Source organism: Rhipicephalus microplus, chromosome X, assembly GCF_043290135.1.
Source record: "Rhipicephalus microplus isolate Deutch F79 chromosome X, USDA_Rmic, whole genome shotgun sequence".
NCBI classification, from domain to species: domain Eukaryota; kingdom Metazoa; phylum Arthropoda; class Arachnida; order Ixodida; family Ixodidae; genus Rhipicephalus; species Rhipicephalus microplus.
Genome location: NC_134710.1, coordinates 501,870,492 through 501,887,947, shown reverse-complemented (window position 1 = coordinate 501,887,947; position 17,456 = coordinate 501,870,492). Strand labels below are relative to the sequence as shown.

The 17,456-nt window shown below is 40.7% G+C and overlaps 1 protein-coding gene across 4 annotated transcripts in view; it reads right to left on the bottom strand.

Moving 5' to 3' along the window:
* LOC119160747 (protein GPR107) overlaps nucleotides 1–17,456 on the bottom strand; it is a 428,055-nt gene that overhangs the window by 12,799 nt on the left and 397,800 nt on the right. For all 4 annotated transcript variants that reach the window (XM_075881006.1, XM_075881007.1, XM_037412965.2 and 1 more), the window contains one exon: nucleotides 10,986–11,140. In XM_075881006.1, the coding sequence (XP_075737121.1) occupies nucleotides 10,986–11,140 (155 nt within the window). The remainder of the gene's footprint in view (nucleotides 1–10,985; nucleotides 11,141–17,456) is intronic.

Below are 17,456 nucleotides of genomic sequence, written 5' to 3'. Positions count from 1 at the left end.
GCTCTAAGAAATTTTACCTTTCGAGGGGCGTTTCGCGGCTCCCTTGGCGACATTACAACCAGTTTTAACCCATTTACTGATCGAATTTCACGTTCACAATTTGAGAATACGTGCATATAGGTATAAGAATTCTAAAAATAAGATTTTCAAAAAATCGACTTTTTGGCCATCTTTCACCATTCTAGGACTCTCGTCCCTCCTCAAGTGTCCACTGTCGAATAAACATGGTCCTGGGTCTTTTTCTCTTCGGCATGGCTGAGAAGGGCAACACAGAAGCAAATAGCCAAAGCCCTAATAGGCCAGAAGGATCTTTTTGCCTCGTATAAACTTGGTGTAACCACACAAAGTCCATTTCTGTTCTGACTGTGAACACCATAAAGGGCCCTTCACCTGGTTTGAGAATTTGGAACAGGCCAAAAGAATGTATGCACTGGGTTCTCACGATCTCATCTCCCAAGATTTACAATGCTACGTGTACCGGAAAGAAATGAAATGTCACACTGAACCCCGCTTGACCTTCATTGCACGGGCACGCACCCCAACACGAAGGTGGCGTATACAACAAGGAATGATCCTGCATACGTCAAAGTAGTACGTGACACTGCAACAATTATTCAAGGCGACATCTGTAATTTTAGCAATAAGTTGCACAAACAGAAGTACAAAAGTTGAAAAACATACAAATTGAATCCATGCATGTTATTTTTTAATTTCGTAACGAGCGAGATGCGAGACTAAGCTGCCTCCATTTTGTTTGCATTGAGTTTCTTGCCGTTCTCGCATTGTGCCGGTGCCAGCATTCACAACGCTAGGTGTGTTTTTGGTGCATCATCCCTAAGAGCAGTTCCAGCGGTGCGACTCTGAGTATCGTGGAAAGGATACATCATTCATGCCAGCCTCTCCAAACGTGACGCATAGAGGGATTCATTCCACAGAAATAGACATAGCATTACAGAGAATGTCAAAATGACACAGCACCGGTTGCGTGCACAACCTAGCATGAGCATGTCATGCGAATGAAAATTTGTGTGCACATGACATGTTGATGTGTCTGCGTCATGAAATCTTCCTGCTCTAAGTTGCTCCGATACTGAAGAATGATGATGATATATGGTGTTTTTTGGCTTGATATGGGTGTAGGGGAAGTGTTTTTGTGGACGGATGCAGCGAGCTGATCCGCCCTCACGTTGCCTTGGATCTCACGGTGCCCTGGCACCCAGCACACCACAACATGTTGGTTGAGTGTGTAGAGTGTGCAAAATATGGAGTAAAGTGAGACGAGGACAGGGTTTTTTTGTTTTTTAAGACTGTGCAGAGCCGTTACCACACTGAGGGAGTCTGTATAAATTACTGCTTTTTGTATTTGTAATTGTTTAATGTGTTTAGCTGCCACAAGTATCGCGTAAGCTTCTGCTGTGAAGATACTTGTGCCCGGATGTAGAGGGCCAGCATCCGAAAAGGAAGGGCCAACAGCAGCGCAGGACACAGAGGAGTTAGACTTAGAGGCATCTGTAAAAAACTCAGGACGTGTGTATTTGTGTTGAAGTTCCAGGAAATATGTTCGGATATGGGCAATGGGCGCATGTTTTGTAACTTCTAGAAAAGACATATCGCAGTCTATAGTCTGCCACTGCCACGGTGGCGGGTATGCTACAGGAGCCATTAAACTGTGTTCGAGTGACACTCCAGTGTCCTCAGCTAGACCCTTCAGGCGAACTGAGAAGGGCTGCCTCATTGAAGGCCTGTTTTGAAAAAGAATGGAGCTCGACAAGTCATTAATAGTAGAGTATGAGGGGTGCCTCTTGCCTGCTTTCACCTTAAGGAAGTATACAAAGGACATGTAGGTTCTTTGCAGATGAAGCGACCACTCATTTGACTCAACATAAAGGCTTTCTACGGGGCTGGTGCGAAAAGCACCCGTAGAAAGGCGGATGCCAAATGGTGCACGGGGTCCAGCATCTTCAAGGCACTTTGAGTAGCAGACTGATAGACAACGGCCCCATAATCTAAGCGGGTGCGAATGAGGCTTTTATAGAGGTTCATGAGGCATTGCCTATCACTACCCCACGTAGTACGTGACAACACTTTTATAACATTCATGGCTTTTAAACATTTTGTTTTTAAATACTTGATGTACGGTACAAAGGTTAACTTGTTGTCCAAGATTAAGCCTAAGAATTTATACTCGGCTTTGACGGACAGACGTTGCCCGTTCAGTCGAATGTCAGGTTCCGAGTGCATGCCTCTCTTTCGAGAGAACAAGACACACGTGCTTTTTTGTGGGTTAAGTCGAAATCCGTTTTCATCTGCCCATTTGGAGACCTTATTTAAACCCAGCTGAACCTGCCGCTCACACATGGCCAAGTTGTATGACTTGAAGCCAAGCTGAACGTCGTCGACATATGTACAATAGAACATATTGCGGGGAATGGACAAGTGCAAAGAATTCATTTTGATAATAAAAAGTGTGCAACTAAGCACGCCACCTTGTGGCACGCCTGTTTCCTGGACAAATGTTTGAGAGAGCACACTGCCCAGACGGACATGGAATGTCCGGTTTGACAGGTAACTTTCGATTATATGAAACATTCTTCCGCGCACACCAAGGTGGGACAGGTCTCTTAGAATTCCAAAACGCCATGTTGTGTCATACGCCTTTTCGATATCGAGGAACACAGAGAGAAAATATTGTTTATGGACAAAGGCGTCTCTGATCTGTGCCTCGATACGAACAAGGTGGTCTGTGGTGGATCTACTTTCTCGAAACCCGCACTGAAATGGGTCGAGCAAATTGTTTGTTTCATCCGATACTGAAGAAGGCAGGGAAGGAATTTGGCTTGCGAAGTCTACATCAAGCGATCGAGTGGCAAAGGTTTCTAGCTCACCTCCACGCATCATGCTTTCATGGCTTGTAATGAATCGATTAAAAAATTTTAGTGGCACTTTTCATTGGGCTCGCAACAACACCTTGGTCTAAGTAAAATTTCTCATTTGACCTAGTTAAATGCTATTTATGAACGACAAACAAAATAAAAACCATGTAGATATCTTTTTATCTACACTATACTTTCCCCTGATGACACTCTATGGTTTTGCATTCGTTCCTTATTGTCCTATGGCTGCACAAAAGCACCTTCTGCTCTCTACACATGCGAGAAGACACCGGGGAGATGCCGAGCAGACGATCCGATGCGGATGAATACATGCGTAAAGTCTAATTGACCTTCCTCTTGACTAAGAGGCCTTGTAGCCTAGACAGTGCTGAAAGTAACTGATGAGATGGAGTATAGTTTGCACCCCACAGAGTTCCAAAAGCTCGATTTTGCCCAGTAATATTAATACCCGTCTCGAAACAGAAATTTCAGGTCAAATAGCATTCACTTAGGCACCGACTTCGAAAATAGACATTTAAAGGTGCTTTTAGGAATTTAGGCACAAACGTCAAAAATAGCTATTTATAGGCACTATAAGAACACTACAAAACTTCTTAGCCTTTAGTTCGTGCTAATATATCAAAACAGCACAATAGGAACGCAAGAAACAAAATACACATTTGCGTATTATCCAGTCTCTAGTAATGAGCCATATACTACACGAACCATTAATTCCGTCGAGGTCATTTTGGAGCGACAGGTGATCGTCACTGTTCTTGATTGGACGGTAAATAATGCAGTCATCAGTGAATACTATGCAAAAAGAGACGTGTTGTGAAAATCATTGATGAATATGAGGAAAAATATTGGTGCAAGTACGCTGCCTTGTGGTACACCTAAAGAAACGTCAGTTAGGAAACGAGAAATTGTTCAATGCTGTATACTGCTGATGATTGAATAGAAAATTGCCGAGCCATGATAGTGTACAAGAGTCTAATTTCAACGGGGAAAGTTTCAATATTAGGCAACAGTGTGTGACCCAGTCAAAAGCGTTTGAATAGTCGAGGAACAAGCAGTCAGTTTGATAATTATTGTCCATATTTGCATGAAGACACTGCCATGCAAATACCAAATAATTATGTTATAACCAGGCAAAATATAAAATATGTAAACACAGTCAAAGAATAGATTTATTCTTAAAGGGGTACTCGCAAATTTTTTTCACAGGCAAGTTTACTCCGTCATACAAATCTCCTGCATACAGAGATGCTCATTGTGGCACTCAGCACAATGCTTATCAGCAAATGCTGATAAGATATTTTACTATGACACTGAAGTTCATTTTTTTATGGCGCACCTACCGACATTGACATTAACTTGATGTCAGGCTACAGAACTAATTTTGGTGCCCTCACATTGTAGTGTGGCTAGCTGTGGTGACGTAAGGTTTTTAAACTTTCAAGTGGCCACATGCATGCCATCAAAACATTTAAAATGGCTATGTCTGCATTGCCAATGGAGACAAAGGATGGTGCAGTTATGGAAGCATTAGTATATCTTGCACGAGCACATGACCAGAAGCTCATACTATGCCGCGATGTCAGGGTACAGTAGGAATCAAAACTAGCTTTTAAAAGCATACTGTGATTACTTTCGCACTTAGAAGTACATTTTATAGGCTCTTGAGGGTTGGGCCTTTGATTTGACACAAGAAAACAAGAAATGAAAATCTTTATGTGAGTGCACCTTGGGGATGTCGCTTTCGTATTACGAAAAATTTTAATTTTGATAGCAATTATACGAACTATCTCAGCAGATTTCTGACGTATCCCCTAAATATGAATGTATGTACAGCCGTCCGCACCTTTAACATGAACAGTTCGATGCATGGCCAGGGCTAGTTTGTTTGATGCCAGCCGCGAAGTGCTGGGCGCTTTTGCAGAGAGAGATAATACCTCGGTAGGCTTGGATAGTATGCCAGCATGTATGGTTAGCATCTTGGCAACAGAACCCAAACGTACGTGGTGTCAGTGCTAATCAAACTGCTGCTGGAAATGCGGTGGAGGGTTTGTGTTAAAGGTGCTAACGGCTGTACATTCCATATATACATAAAACCACAAATAAAAATAATTCACATGAAAAATTTTATAAAGCGTGCGACCAAGGATTCGAACCTGCGACCCCTCGCTCTGCAGCACACCAACAAACTATTGCACTCCTGTGTTCCTCTTCTAGCAGATGTGCGTGCTTCTTCCATTTTCAACTCGGGCACTGCGGAAAAACACTTGAAGAGGTAGACTGATCAGCTGAGGAACGCATTGCCTGTAGGCTCGTGCCAACACCACAACCCAATCTTCATGGCTTGTCACGGGGTATCCTTCTTCACTTCAAGGGGATGCAGAGATACACAGCAAAACTTGCTTGGCTAGATTAGTAAAGCTTCTAATTTAAAAGATAAAAATATCCTAAACAGAAAAACAGCATTCTATAAATTGAAGAAGACAGCGAAAACTCGCTACAAATACGAACATACTGTTTGAAAATGCCAGTGTAGATAAAGCATTCCATAATCGCCGCAACTCACCATAAATGGTACTCTATCGTACTCAGTGATTGTTAGAGGCGTGAACACCGAGTGACATTCGCCTTGCACTTCCAAGCACTGCAGAACAAGCACTTGCTTCTGGTTTCCAAAATATTGAGAAAAAGTCTTCTAGAAAATATTACTGGTGCAGAGTGAGCCAGTGTGAATGGTCAGTGATCAATCCAAGCACAAAAGGCAAAACTGCTTGTCAGCTGCTGCAGTGACAACCCTAGCTCACCAAATTTTCCACCTTCATAGGCTGCCAAGGTGCAGCTGGTGGATGTGCATGTACACTTGGTAAATACATATTAGAGTCTTTCTAACGGTGCTAGAACCTTTGTGTGCCATGTAACTTCATAAATGAGAACTGACAGACAATTATGCAACGGAAAGTATATGGGATATTATTAGAAGTAACTGTGATGTAAATGTGAGGAAAGAAAAGTGGATAAAAAGATAACTTGCTGTGGGTAGAGACGGAACCTGTGACCTTCAAATAATGTGTCCAATGCTCTACTAACTGAGCTACCATGGCAGCCATCCCCCAATCCACTTTACAGGATATGTATGTGCATTAAACGTGGAAGTGTCACTCAGCGCCGCCTCTAGCCATCATGGCGAGTGTGGGACAGTAATTTTTTGCATATTGGCGTTACATCGCATGTGATTTTATTACGAGCTGGCCACTGACCAATAATCCCTCGCATACCACATAAAAGACACAAAGTCTGCCAGAATGAGACCCTTCATATGAATGAATGAAAAAAAAAAAAAACTTTCCTTTATGTAACTTTATAGTTTTGCCTCTATTGAGTAATATCTCACTCATGTTTGCCATTCCATGCTGCAATTCGCGACTCCAATTGAGCACTCGCCACTTAGCGGCTGCACCTGGAAACGGCGCTGGGTCAACATTGAGAGAAGACATGTTACTACGTTGTGCGTGTTAAAAAGCGACAGCGAAGTTCCTTTGGTTTCACCATGCCACACTGGCGAGCCCGAAAAAGAATAAAGCGATGTCCAGAGACTATTGCAGTGTGTTGCGATGTGTGGCATTGTGGTGGAGATGCAAACGTATCATTTTATCATTTCATGACAGATACAGACGATGCGCGAAGGATAATGGCGCAAATATCAGAAACCTAAGCATTGGAAAGAAGGTGACTGACACTACGGCACACGACGGTACAATTAACCCATGACGACTTAATTCTCCTCGGTGAGTACACCATTATTTAGCTTGTGTGCATTCTTGTGAATATTCGGGGTTCTCTAAATGAGAGTATAGTTTTGTCTATATAAGCAAGCGCTTCAGAAAATTTTTTGCGTTATGTGTGTGACTGTATCTTTCGCAAATGGTTATTTGTTGTAGTGCTACCCATTTAAGCTGCTGTAATCCTCCCTCCCGAGCATTTTTTATTTTGTATGTATGTATATGCACGCACACAAACACACACAAAGGTTGTGCACGTGTGTATGTATGTTCATACGTATATAAATGAAAAGGTCATCATCCTATCTCTTTGATTTGGCGCTCATTGGCAACTCATTTGAAGGCTGTTCTGTGACTGTACAAGAAAGTATTTCTGATCACAAGTTTCTCGCTCTTTCATGTTCTGTTTCATGTACACGTTCATTTACTAGACCGTCAGATTCTTTCGTCAGAGATTACACTCATGCAGATAATAACCCTATTTTAAACTATTTGGAATCTAGCTTTGATTCTTTTAGCCAAGTTCATGACGTCAATAAAATGTGAATAAAATTTAAAGAAATTGTTCTTTTTTGTGAGCGACAATATGTGCCGCTAAAAAAAAAACGAATTAATAGGGAATACCCATGGTTAACGTGAGAAATTATTCATTTGAAACAGAGAATTAAGCGTCGGAGCAAACGTCGAAACACGAAAGATCTTTCAAGTCTTACTTCTAAGCTGCGTGAACTAATGCGATCGGCAAAGAACAGCTTTTTTTTCAGTTACATTACGATCCTTCATGAATGAACCCCCAAAATTCTGGCGCTATTTGTCAGAACATAAACAAGGCATTTAAGAGATCAGAGTCGCAGGAAAAAATATTATAGACGTGACGGCCATTGCCAACAAATTTAACATCATTTTTCAGTCAGACATCCCACGAACAGCCACGCATGCTCAGTTGCGGTGATACGACTGCGATTGCCGTATGCCAGAAGCAGAGGTAATCGAGGATGGTGTTCTTTGCCTTTCACACAAACTAGATGTTAAAGATCACCTGGTCCTGATGGAATAATGAATACTTTTTTGAGTAGATATGCTGTTTAAGTGGCAAAATATTTACATCACATTTACACTACTTCATAAGATGCTGCAGTTATTCCTGATGATTGACATTCGGCAAAGATAATTTCGGTATATAAATAAGGCTCTACTTTGGAAATTAACAACTGCAGGCCCATTTTCTTAACTAGTACTGGCTGTAAATTATTTGAGCACATTATATTTAAAGCCATTATTACTTACATAAAAATAACAAATTACTTTATGCCTAACAGCATGGATTTAGATCTGGTCTATCTACCATTACCCAACTGGCTGAAATAACTGACGAAATAATTAACACGCTCAATATGAAAGGTCAGACCGATGCCATTTTTTTTAGATTTATCCAAGGCATTCGATGTCGTTGCCCATCAGCATTTAGTAAAAATTATTATCTATAGGTATTGAACAGAAATTTGTAAAATGAATTCCGTCCTACTTAAGAGACAGAAGACAGCATGTTACCATAAAAGGCGGTGTCTTGAAAGAGCTGGAAGCCTACTATGGCGTTCCGCAGGGGTCAGTCCTTGGGCTTCTTCTTTTTTTAGTTTATAGTAATGATGTTCATCTATGCATTGAGCCACTGATTCAGATCAAACGATTTGCAGATGACTGTGTAATATACACAGCTATGAATAATGAATCAGACCAAATTAAACTAAACAGTGCCTTGACGAATGGTGTACAAGGTGTGGGTCAAAAATATATGCTTCAAAAACAAATTCCATTTTGTTTACCAACAATGCCCCTTCACTTTACATATTGTACAAAAAATCCTATCATTACGAGAGCTGAATGTGTCAAATATCTAGGAGCCACACTTACCAGTAACCTCAACTGGGAAACGCATGTTGAAAACGTGTGCAGGGGTGCACTGAAGAAATAGTCCTTTTTGAAAAGAAAACTGCGTAATACTCTTCCGACGCTAAAACTGAGAGCATACAATGCACTAGTGCGACCAAAATTAGAGTATGCTGACATTATTTAGAGCCCTTGGCAACAATATTTTATTAACAAAATTGAGAGTTCCAAATTTAGCTTTACGTTTTATTTATTCTGTTTACTTCCAATAGTGTAGGGTAACAAATCTATGTATTAAGTCAAGCCTACCAAAACTTGAGCAATGCAGGATAGTATCCGGATTAAAATTGATCTACCAACTTTACCACGGGGACATCAAGTTATCATGAAATTGCTATCTTCTGCAACCTTCAAAACTTTCAGTAAGGATGAATCATGAGAAAACTTTCGGCAGCTACTTAGCCACATTAATGCCCAGAAGTTTGCTCTCTTTCCCTGTGCTATTTTTTACTAATATACGTTATCTGCAGAGGCAGTAAATGCTGCCTCGACGGATTAATTTAGGAAAGTATTGAAAGTTTAATTTTTTTTTAAATAAAAGCGATGTATATTGAAAATAGCTTGATTTGTGTATAATTTAAGCGACTTGCATGTATTGAAAAAGTTTTTGTGAAATTTTATTGTCTGTCACAAATTAATATGTACTAAACATTGATATTACTTTGGAGTTGTATACATATTACATGTATATTATTTCAATCATGCCAAGATATTCAGTGTATAAGTATACAATGTTTGATTGTATTCTTGTATATTACTCCTGCAAAGGCCCAAGGAGGGACTGCAGTATCCATAAATAAAATAAAATAAATCATGTCCATGCATTTATAGCGCATGTAATGTGCTTGGATATATCTGCTTTGAATATCAACTACTGCCAACATGAACAAACGAGCATTTGGAAGCACATGGTCTTATTAATAGTAACATAATAACATAGATCTGCGAAAGGAAATAAATGAGCACTCATATTACCTTTAAAACTACGTTTTGCCTCATCTCAAGATGCATAGCTCCGTTATGTAATCAAGTGAATGGCATGCATATTCAGGCTTTGACGGCACAACGAAACTTAATGCGATATATGCAATAGGCAGCACAAGTCGCAGCGTATGTCAAAAACTGTCAAGGCCTTGCCTGTAGCAGTGAAGCAACACAGTGCAAAAGTGCCAGCACGTTACGGAGAGGTTCGCTACACATGAGCAGTTGCTTTCTTCAACCTTGAGCTCGCTAGACAGGTTCTTCTAATTGAAGGCAATGTGATGTGGTTCGCCAAAGAGGCTCTATATTTGGGAGCACAGCGCAACTATTTCTACTGTTTCGCAAGTGAAATCCTTTATGCCAATTAAAATGAGTAGAACTGCGGTCACCTCATTCTCGAACATAGGATGGGACCTCATTTTCGAACATAGGATGGGACCCGTGTTCATGTAGGACCTGTACGTGTTGTATCTGCTTCCAATTAATTACAAGCTGTGATGCATCATTTTCAATATGGAAGTGCACAACAAAGGAAAATTCTTTTGCACACTAAATATAGCTATGCTGTGTCTTTTGAGCTTGTGACTGTGAGTCACGCAAACGGGGATCAGCTGCACATCAATTAAGAAAAGTTAATACAGGCCAAAAATGAGAATATATCTAGATCTCAAAGAAAAGCTTGCAGACTTTCCTCAGAGATTTGGGTATAGAACTGACTTTGTCATGGTGACAATATACAATAAGACCTACCCAGAACTGATATTGGAGCCAGTAAAACAGGCTCAGAGAAAAAAAAAAATCAACTGCCAGGAGAACAAATTTTGTGCCTGTCACTACCTCACCTCCGTTTTTCGAAATCGTCAACATAGGCTGTACGACAGTTTTATTGTTAAAATTTGGTAGCATTATATTCATTAGCATACTATGTATTTTGAACCTACAAAACCGGGTGCTTGTTAGATTTGTGTAAATATTTTACCTGAAAGCCACATTTCCATCAGGTTGAGCCAAATAAATGCTTATCATTTTCCCTCCATTTTATTTGTACTCCATTTAGTGTTTCCAAGCAACATTTTTGGATTTACTTCTGATAAGCCTAACTCCTGACAAGACAAACAAATGAAGCGGTTCCTTTGCGGTGGTCTTATAATGGGAGTCTACTGTACAAAAAAAAACCAGCTTACAATTCTACTTAAGCAATTTCTGTTTGTCACGATTCTACTGTGCTTGATTACAGCCTTGTTTCCTGTAGGAAGGTTTTATTTATATCTGCACCATAATTTCAAGATTAAGAGCTTTCAGCCACTCTTCTTGCAATGCCAATGTGGCCACTCACTCTGACCAATGGCCAAGCATGAAGAGCATCAGAGATGGCAAAGAGACTCACACTTCCTCCATTTCCTCCTCGTCATCCTGGGAGAGGCGGAAGTAGGGGTTGGACTGTGTGGGCCGGAACTTGTAGCCGGTCAGCACAAAGAAGATGAGCGTGGCCCCCTCGCGGAACAACTCGTCCAGCCATTCATACCGGAAGGGCACTGTGATCTGACCAAAATGCGAGTTGGTTGTTGTTAGCCCCTCCTACAAGCCTGGAACTTGCTTCATTTATGAGGTATCATTATTTTATGAGTGTTAAAGCCTGCTGGCTAAACTGTCAGGTCTAATGGTTCCAACAGTTTATTACACTTTTCCAAAAGCCGCTTTGATGAAACGTATGAGGAGCTTTTTTTTTTTAAATGGGCAGGTCAAGAACCGAAACTAGAGCAAATAAGGCTGTATTGGCAAATACATACCATATATTTTCCTCTACAATAGTTGTACTAATTATTATTACTAATTAATTAGAGTAAAATTAATAGTATGCACTAATAGAGCTTGATCTGAGATGGTTTCAGTTCTGGATTTGCTCATTTTGAAAAAAAGCTCCTCATATGTACCCTACTCTCTCTCCATTGCTTTTCAGATTTAGGGCCAGATATTGCAAAAAATACCACTCCTCCTCCTTTCAAGGTTGCTCAAGACAAAAGGACTTTTAAGGAAAGCCCCCAAAATGCGTTTTCAAGACCATACCCTGACATGACCACAGCGGCTTCGGTTGGGCACTGCTCGACAAGTGCTTTCGTGGTTCATGGCATTGTGCATTGCCTCTAAATGCTTTGACTTCTCACCGGAATCAATGAAAGATGGGCCAAAATTTTGGACTGCATTGTTTGTGATGAAACAAACTGGTCATTTAAAGCAGGCTTGATCCCTGCCATTATATACTATGACATCCAGGGGCTGCGATGGGACTGCATTCTCATGCAGCATTGGTGCTTCCAACCGAGTGGGAAGGATGTCCTGCATGGCTCTACTACTGTGCATACCTGCTAATCTAGGAGGGCTAAAAACACTCCAGACAATGACTGATCTCCTGGCCTGCGCAACTTGCTCAAATTGTACCATTAAATGGGTCCTACAACACTTGAACATATCCAGAAAATGCTGCTAAACAAAACAGTCAAGGCTCCAGCGAAAATACAAGTTGAATATTATGGCACTGCAGGCAATTATGTTTCAAAGAAATTGCTTGCTTTCATCTCGGCAAGATACGTAGCCACAGTTGGTGGATGATTTCATTATTGTGAAAGTACCCTTAATCCTTTTATCTCGATCCCCAAATGTTTCTCCCTTTGTAGTTCCCGTCATGTTTTCTCTTACTCTCTTAGTGAGGCAGCATGCTATTTCAAGCACTGCATTTATTTCGCAACCTTTATAGACCCAGAACCATACATCCACTTGCCACTGCACCCTCTTCCATGCACCTCATAAGCCTTCGCAGACTTTCCTTGGTGTTTAGCTATGTGAATGCACTTCACAATGTCCTACCTGAGTTTGATTACTGTTCGTCAAGCAGCCCGGCAAAGCATAGAATTGATGAGCACCAGGCACTCGAAAAGCTCAGCCAGACTTTAGCACAACAGTGACACGGTAACACTAATAGCACTTGTCAGGCGTACATATGCTGCCCTGCATTCAAATGACTTAGATTCCAATCCAACTTTAGCTAGCTATCCAACTTATGATGGCCATCGAAACTCTAAGCGTCGGAAGTGCACCATTTTAAAACAGTATTGATGAAGAGGACACACTGATATGAACAGAAGTACACGATATGATGCGCAACTTGCAAGTTTCATTTCGTGTGTTTTTTGCATATTGTCATGTGGTCGTGATGTGGACGTAGACAAAAGCAGGCTTCCTGAAGGCAAAACTTTTTATTTGTACAAACTTGTGGCCACAAGACGGAAACTCATATTACAGAACGCACAGCATGCATTGTTGGTCGTCGATAAACGGACAAGCGGTGATGCATGTCGGCATTTATACATGTGCTGTCAAATATTTCAACACTATCACTAGTGGCCCTGTAAGTTCCAGAAGAATCTGTAATGTTTGTGTTGTGTGCATAATCGCATTGGAAGGTTCTAAGATTATCTCAATGGTTTTCAGTGAATCCACGCGGTTTGCGCAAAACAGCCCTTACATGTGCGATGGGGTGATAACAAAACTTGAAAAGTGTGTGTGGCAATATATACAGAGTACAAGGCACACATTAGAGTGATAAAAACACAGCACTTTCGCCTCCCTTTGCACTTCTACCACGAGATTCACTTCTGCAGATGATAAATGTATAAGCTATTTTCAACCCAGAGAAGCCGTGATAGCTGTTTCACAAGCCCATCTCTGTTCACGTGTTTAGCTATTTTCGTTTTAGCAAATTCAGGAGCGCACGAGCATTGATTACAATGTTAACCTAGATTCTCTGAATTTGTTTGCAATTTTATCGATGGTCTCTAAGTCTAGTGTAGATACATCTTGAAGTCCTTCCTATGTATTGCTTTTTGCAAGTCAGTGGAATACTGTTCACTATACTTCAATATCACACTTAACAAACCTCTGTACCTGTTTTATTTTACTTCTATTACATTTTAAAGTTTCATTCGCTTTGTAACTTTGTTAGAAAAACTCATCAGTTTTTGGGGTGCAAGAAAACACAACTGGAACATCATGTTTGCTTGCTGTTTTTTTTTATTCTATGTGATACATTATGTACAGAAGGGATCACTACTTATTGCTTCTTTTGCTTTTCAGCTTCTAAATTCTTTCTTTTCGATATATCCTGTAGCATTTTTTTCTGCAACAGATACAATTACTGAGGAAAAGCACCTCTTTTCAACTCTTTGGTTACCGCAAAAAAAAAAAAAAGTCTATTTTTCATGTGTATCGGGAATATAGTTTTTGCCAGTTTGAAAATCACTCCAGCACGAATTGCAGCATACCAAATTTTGCACAATGAAATGCTCTTTCCAGAAAATATATGTTCAGTGGTGCCACCGAGGTCTTCTGATCTGGAGCAATTTCTGGAGCAGTGAAATTTTCATTTTGAAGCAGCTAAAGTTTCTATTTTGGAGCACATTGGAGCAGCAAAATTTTCCGTTTTGGAGCAATAAGGAGCAGCTAACTTTCCACCCTGCAGGAGAAGCAAGTTGCATTTACATACAAAGACATGAATAATTATTTTGGGGCTCTTGTCTCCTGTGAAGAGCTAGGTATATTTCCATTCATTTGAAATCTCCTGAAGACAGTTATCGTAAGAGCTCTCCCTATTTTAGTTGATGATGCAAAAATGATGGCATTATTATCTTGGCCATTCTGAAAAAACTTGTTCAGTGATTATTTTCAAAGCAAATAAACAGAATGCTAGTGGATTAAAATTGTACTCCATGAAATAACATTTTATACACCTATATGGTTATCAGTATATACGGTAGAAAAATGCTGTGACGTACAACACTAGAGACACACGCACAGTCACAGCTGCATTTCCCTTAGACAACTCCAAGGATATAGAAAAGTTATTTTTCTTCACAACCGATTATACTACTGGGCATAGTGTCATTTAATTAGTCTCATAAAGTCAACCTCCTCTGGCACTCATCTCTCTGGGCTTAAACTACACGATTTAACAAACTTCGTTTTACTTGTGCCGCGATGTTTTATGTAGCTAGGGTATTCTGTCTATACTCCAAAATACCCCTGTAGTGTTCTGAAAGGCAGTGAAGAAAAAGAAATCTCCCAGGGTACCTTATGCATACCCCTAAGACGACCAGAAGGCGAAAGCCATTTTGTTTTTATTGCAATAGCAATTACAAGGACATTCTCGACCGGTCTTTGCCATTGCCAGGGGCACAGATAAATTAAATTTTTTTTAAGGTGGGAAGGGGGGGGGGCACCTTGATTTGAAGGGGGGCATGCAAATGATAATATTGATTATATATATGCCATGGCAAAAAATATTTCGCGGGGGGGGGGGGGGGGGCACAATCCCGATGAGACCCCTCGCATGGCTATGCCACTGGCCTTCGCCGTCATGTTTTGTGTAATATCCCAATCGATAACATCCCCACACGCATGTTGTGTTTTAAAAGCGGGCAAAAGCGTGCCAGGAATGGTGAGGAATGCAGCTAAAGCAGAAATAAAAAAGTCACAGTTTCTCCACAAGGCACTCGTGCTGATTCGGCAGGCATTTAAGACAGCTGTTTTATTCTTCTATCTTGTACTCTCAATGCGAACAGACTGTTGCTATCACATTCATTGCTAAGAGCCTAAGTGAAACTTACAAATAGTATCTTTTGAACACGGCGTCGCATAACTCAGATGAACGCCGGCTAAAGGGACAATGATCACTCCAATTGCTGAAGCGGTTTTTGCACTGTCAGTTATCTGAACACGAAGCATATGTTATAGTAGTAGACAAAGTTTACAAGCATGTCTCATTTACAGGCCTCGAAATGGCGTGCTCGTGATACGTCCTTCAAGCGACGCAGCTTCCGCCCCCTCCCACACACACACAAAACAAAACATACACACACACAAAGCAATGAATGCGATGACGTGAAGTTTAATTTTTTTTTAATCATCAGCTATTGACCTTGGAAAGCGAGAGGTGGACGTGTAACAAGGCGTAGCCACTTCACCGTGGGCCTTCCAACCCCAGAGCCACCAGCGATATTAAAACTGAATTTCGGCTGCTCCAACCAGGAAGCATGCTTTTAATTAATAAAATAACATTAAAAAAAGCATCCTAAAATTTTGAATACGGACCCTAGCAATGTAGAGTTCCAAAATGGCAGCGTGTTTTAGAAGCATTTGCCGCAACAGCGATTACAAACACAGATGTGCTGGTGGAAGGAGCGAGGAAAAATGGTTGTAATTCCATACGTGCACAAGTTGGCACACAACTTAAAGCACGTTGGAAATAGATACAGCGTAGACATAAAGTTTTTGGCAAAAACCAAACTAGCAAGCTTGTGTCCACGTGTTAATAAGTCCATAGGTTCGACAGCTTGCTTCGTAAAACACAGAAACATGTTCGTGAAGTGCATAAAGGGAGTAGTATATATATGACCCCTTTTTCTAGTAGAAAATTCTACATAGGCTAGTCAGGAGGATGCGTGAGAGACCACCTTAGAGAACATTGCGCATCTGTTTAGGCATCAGGCAACAGTCATCTTGCAGATAACTGTGAAAACTGCGGATGTTATCGTGAGCGACCACCTTAGAGAACATTGCGCAGGCATCAGGCAACAGTCATCTTGCAGATAACTGTGAAAACTGCGGATGTTATCCTGGGTTTAAAGAAACAAAATATTATTTCGACACAAGGATCAGCTAACACGTGAGATAGTGGAATCTTACCACATCCAAAAGAGGGGACATGACTCTGTTAGCCAAGCTACGATTGTGCTGCATGATAAAGAATATGCGTATCTTGACACCTAGTATTTGTAAAATATAATATATGACACACAATATGTACAATTTGTGTAATCCCGATAAGAGTGGTTTCTATTGCACCCTGTTCTGATGCACATGCGCGAAAGACCATGTATCCGCTTTAAATACCTTTTCTGACTAATAAACCTTCAGTTGTGAGAGCAAGCGCTGTCCCTGTCAGCCTCTTCTGTTCGTCTGTATTTTATTACGCTTCAACAAAGTTTTCAATTATGAACATAATCCAGTGGTGGAAGTGGCTTTTGGCATTTCGGAGCAGCTTTCGGAGCAGGAAAAATGGAAGTTTGGAGCAAGAATTAGTGCGCTTGCGGAGCACAAAAATGTCTTGTTTGTAGCAAGCTAACTACTGTTTGGAGCAGTCTCACCGCAGCAGGTAGGTACCGATATGTGCATGGAACACGACAAATAAATTTTATTTTAAAAATAATTGCATTTATTATTGATCATATATTGCACTTAACAAATTTTCCAACTAAAATATGAACACATTTACTGAACACACAACATTTGCAGAATGCCTGCCATTTTTGCACTATCAGGTATCATTTTACAGTTATTACAATGCAATACTATCACAGAAAAGCTCTCACATGAGTCTTTAAACAGAGTACTTCAGCTCTAAAAAAGAAGTAAACATCACAGTGACATTCACATGCAAACCTCATAACTGAGACTAGTCCTATAGGCGCGCACAGCTTTTCTTTTTCTTTGAATCTTCAAGCTTGCTAAGACTGCTAGCAAGTTTTGCCTGACCCTCCTTGAGCAATGCTTGTCCCCTTTCAATATCATCAAACTTCTTAGCCTTCATCCCTTTTGCAATAAGCAGTTCTGCATTGGCTAGCATCTTCTTAGCAGAATCGATATCCATCTGTATACTTCGCTGCTCATCCACTTTGCTTCCTACGGAGTCTTGGTGAAGCTTGGCTTTCTTGGCTGAGGGTTCACATTCTGCAGACACACGTTCCTGGTACTTTTTAAATGAGCCCTTTACCGCTTTGATCATATCAGGCTTTAGAGGAACGGC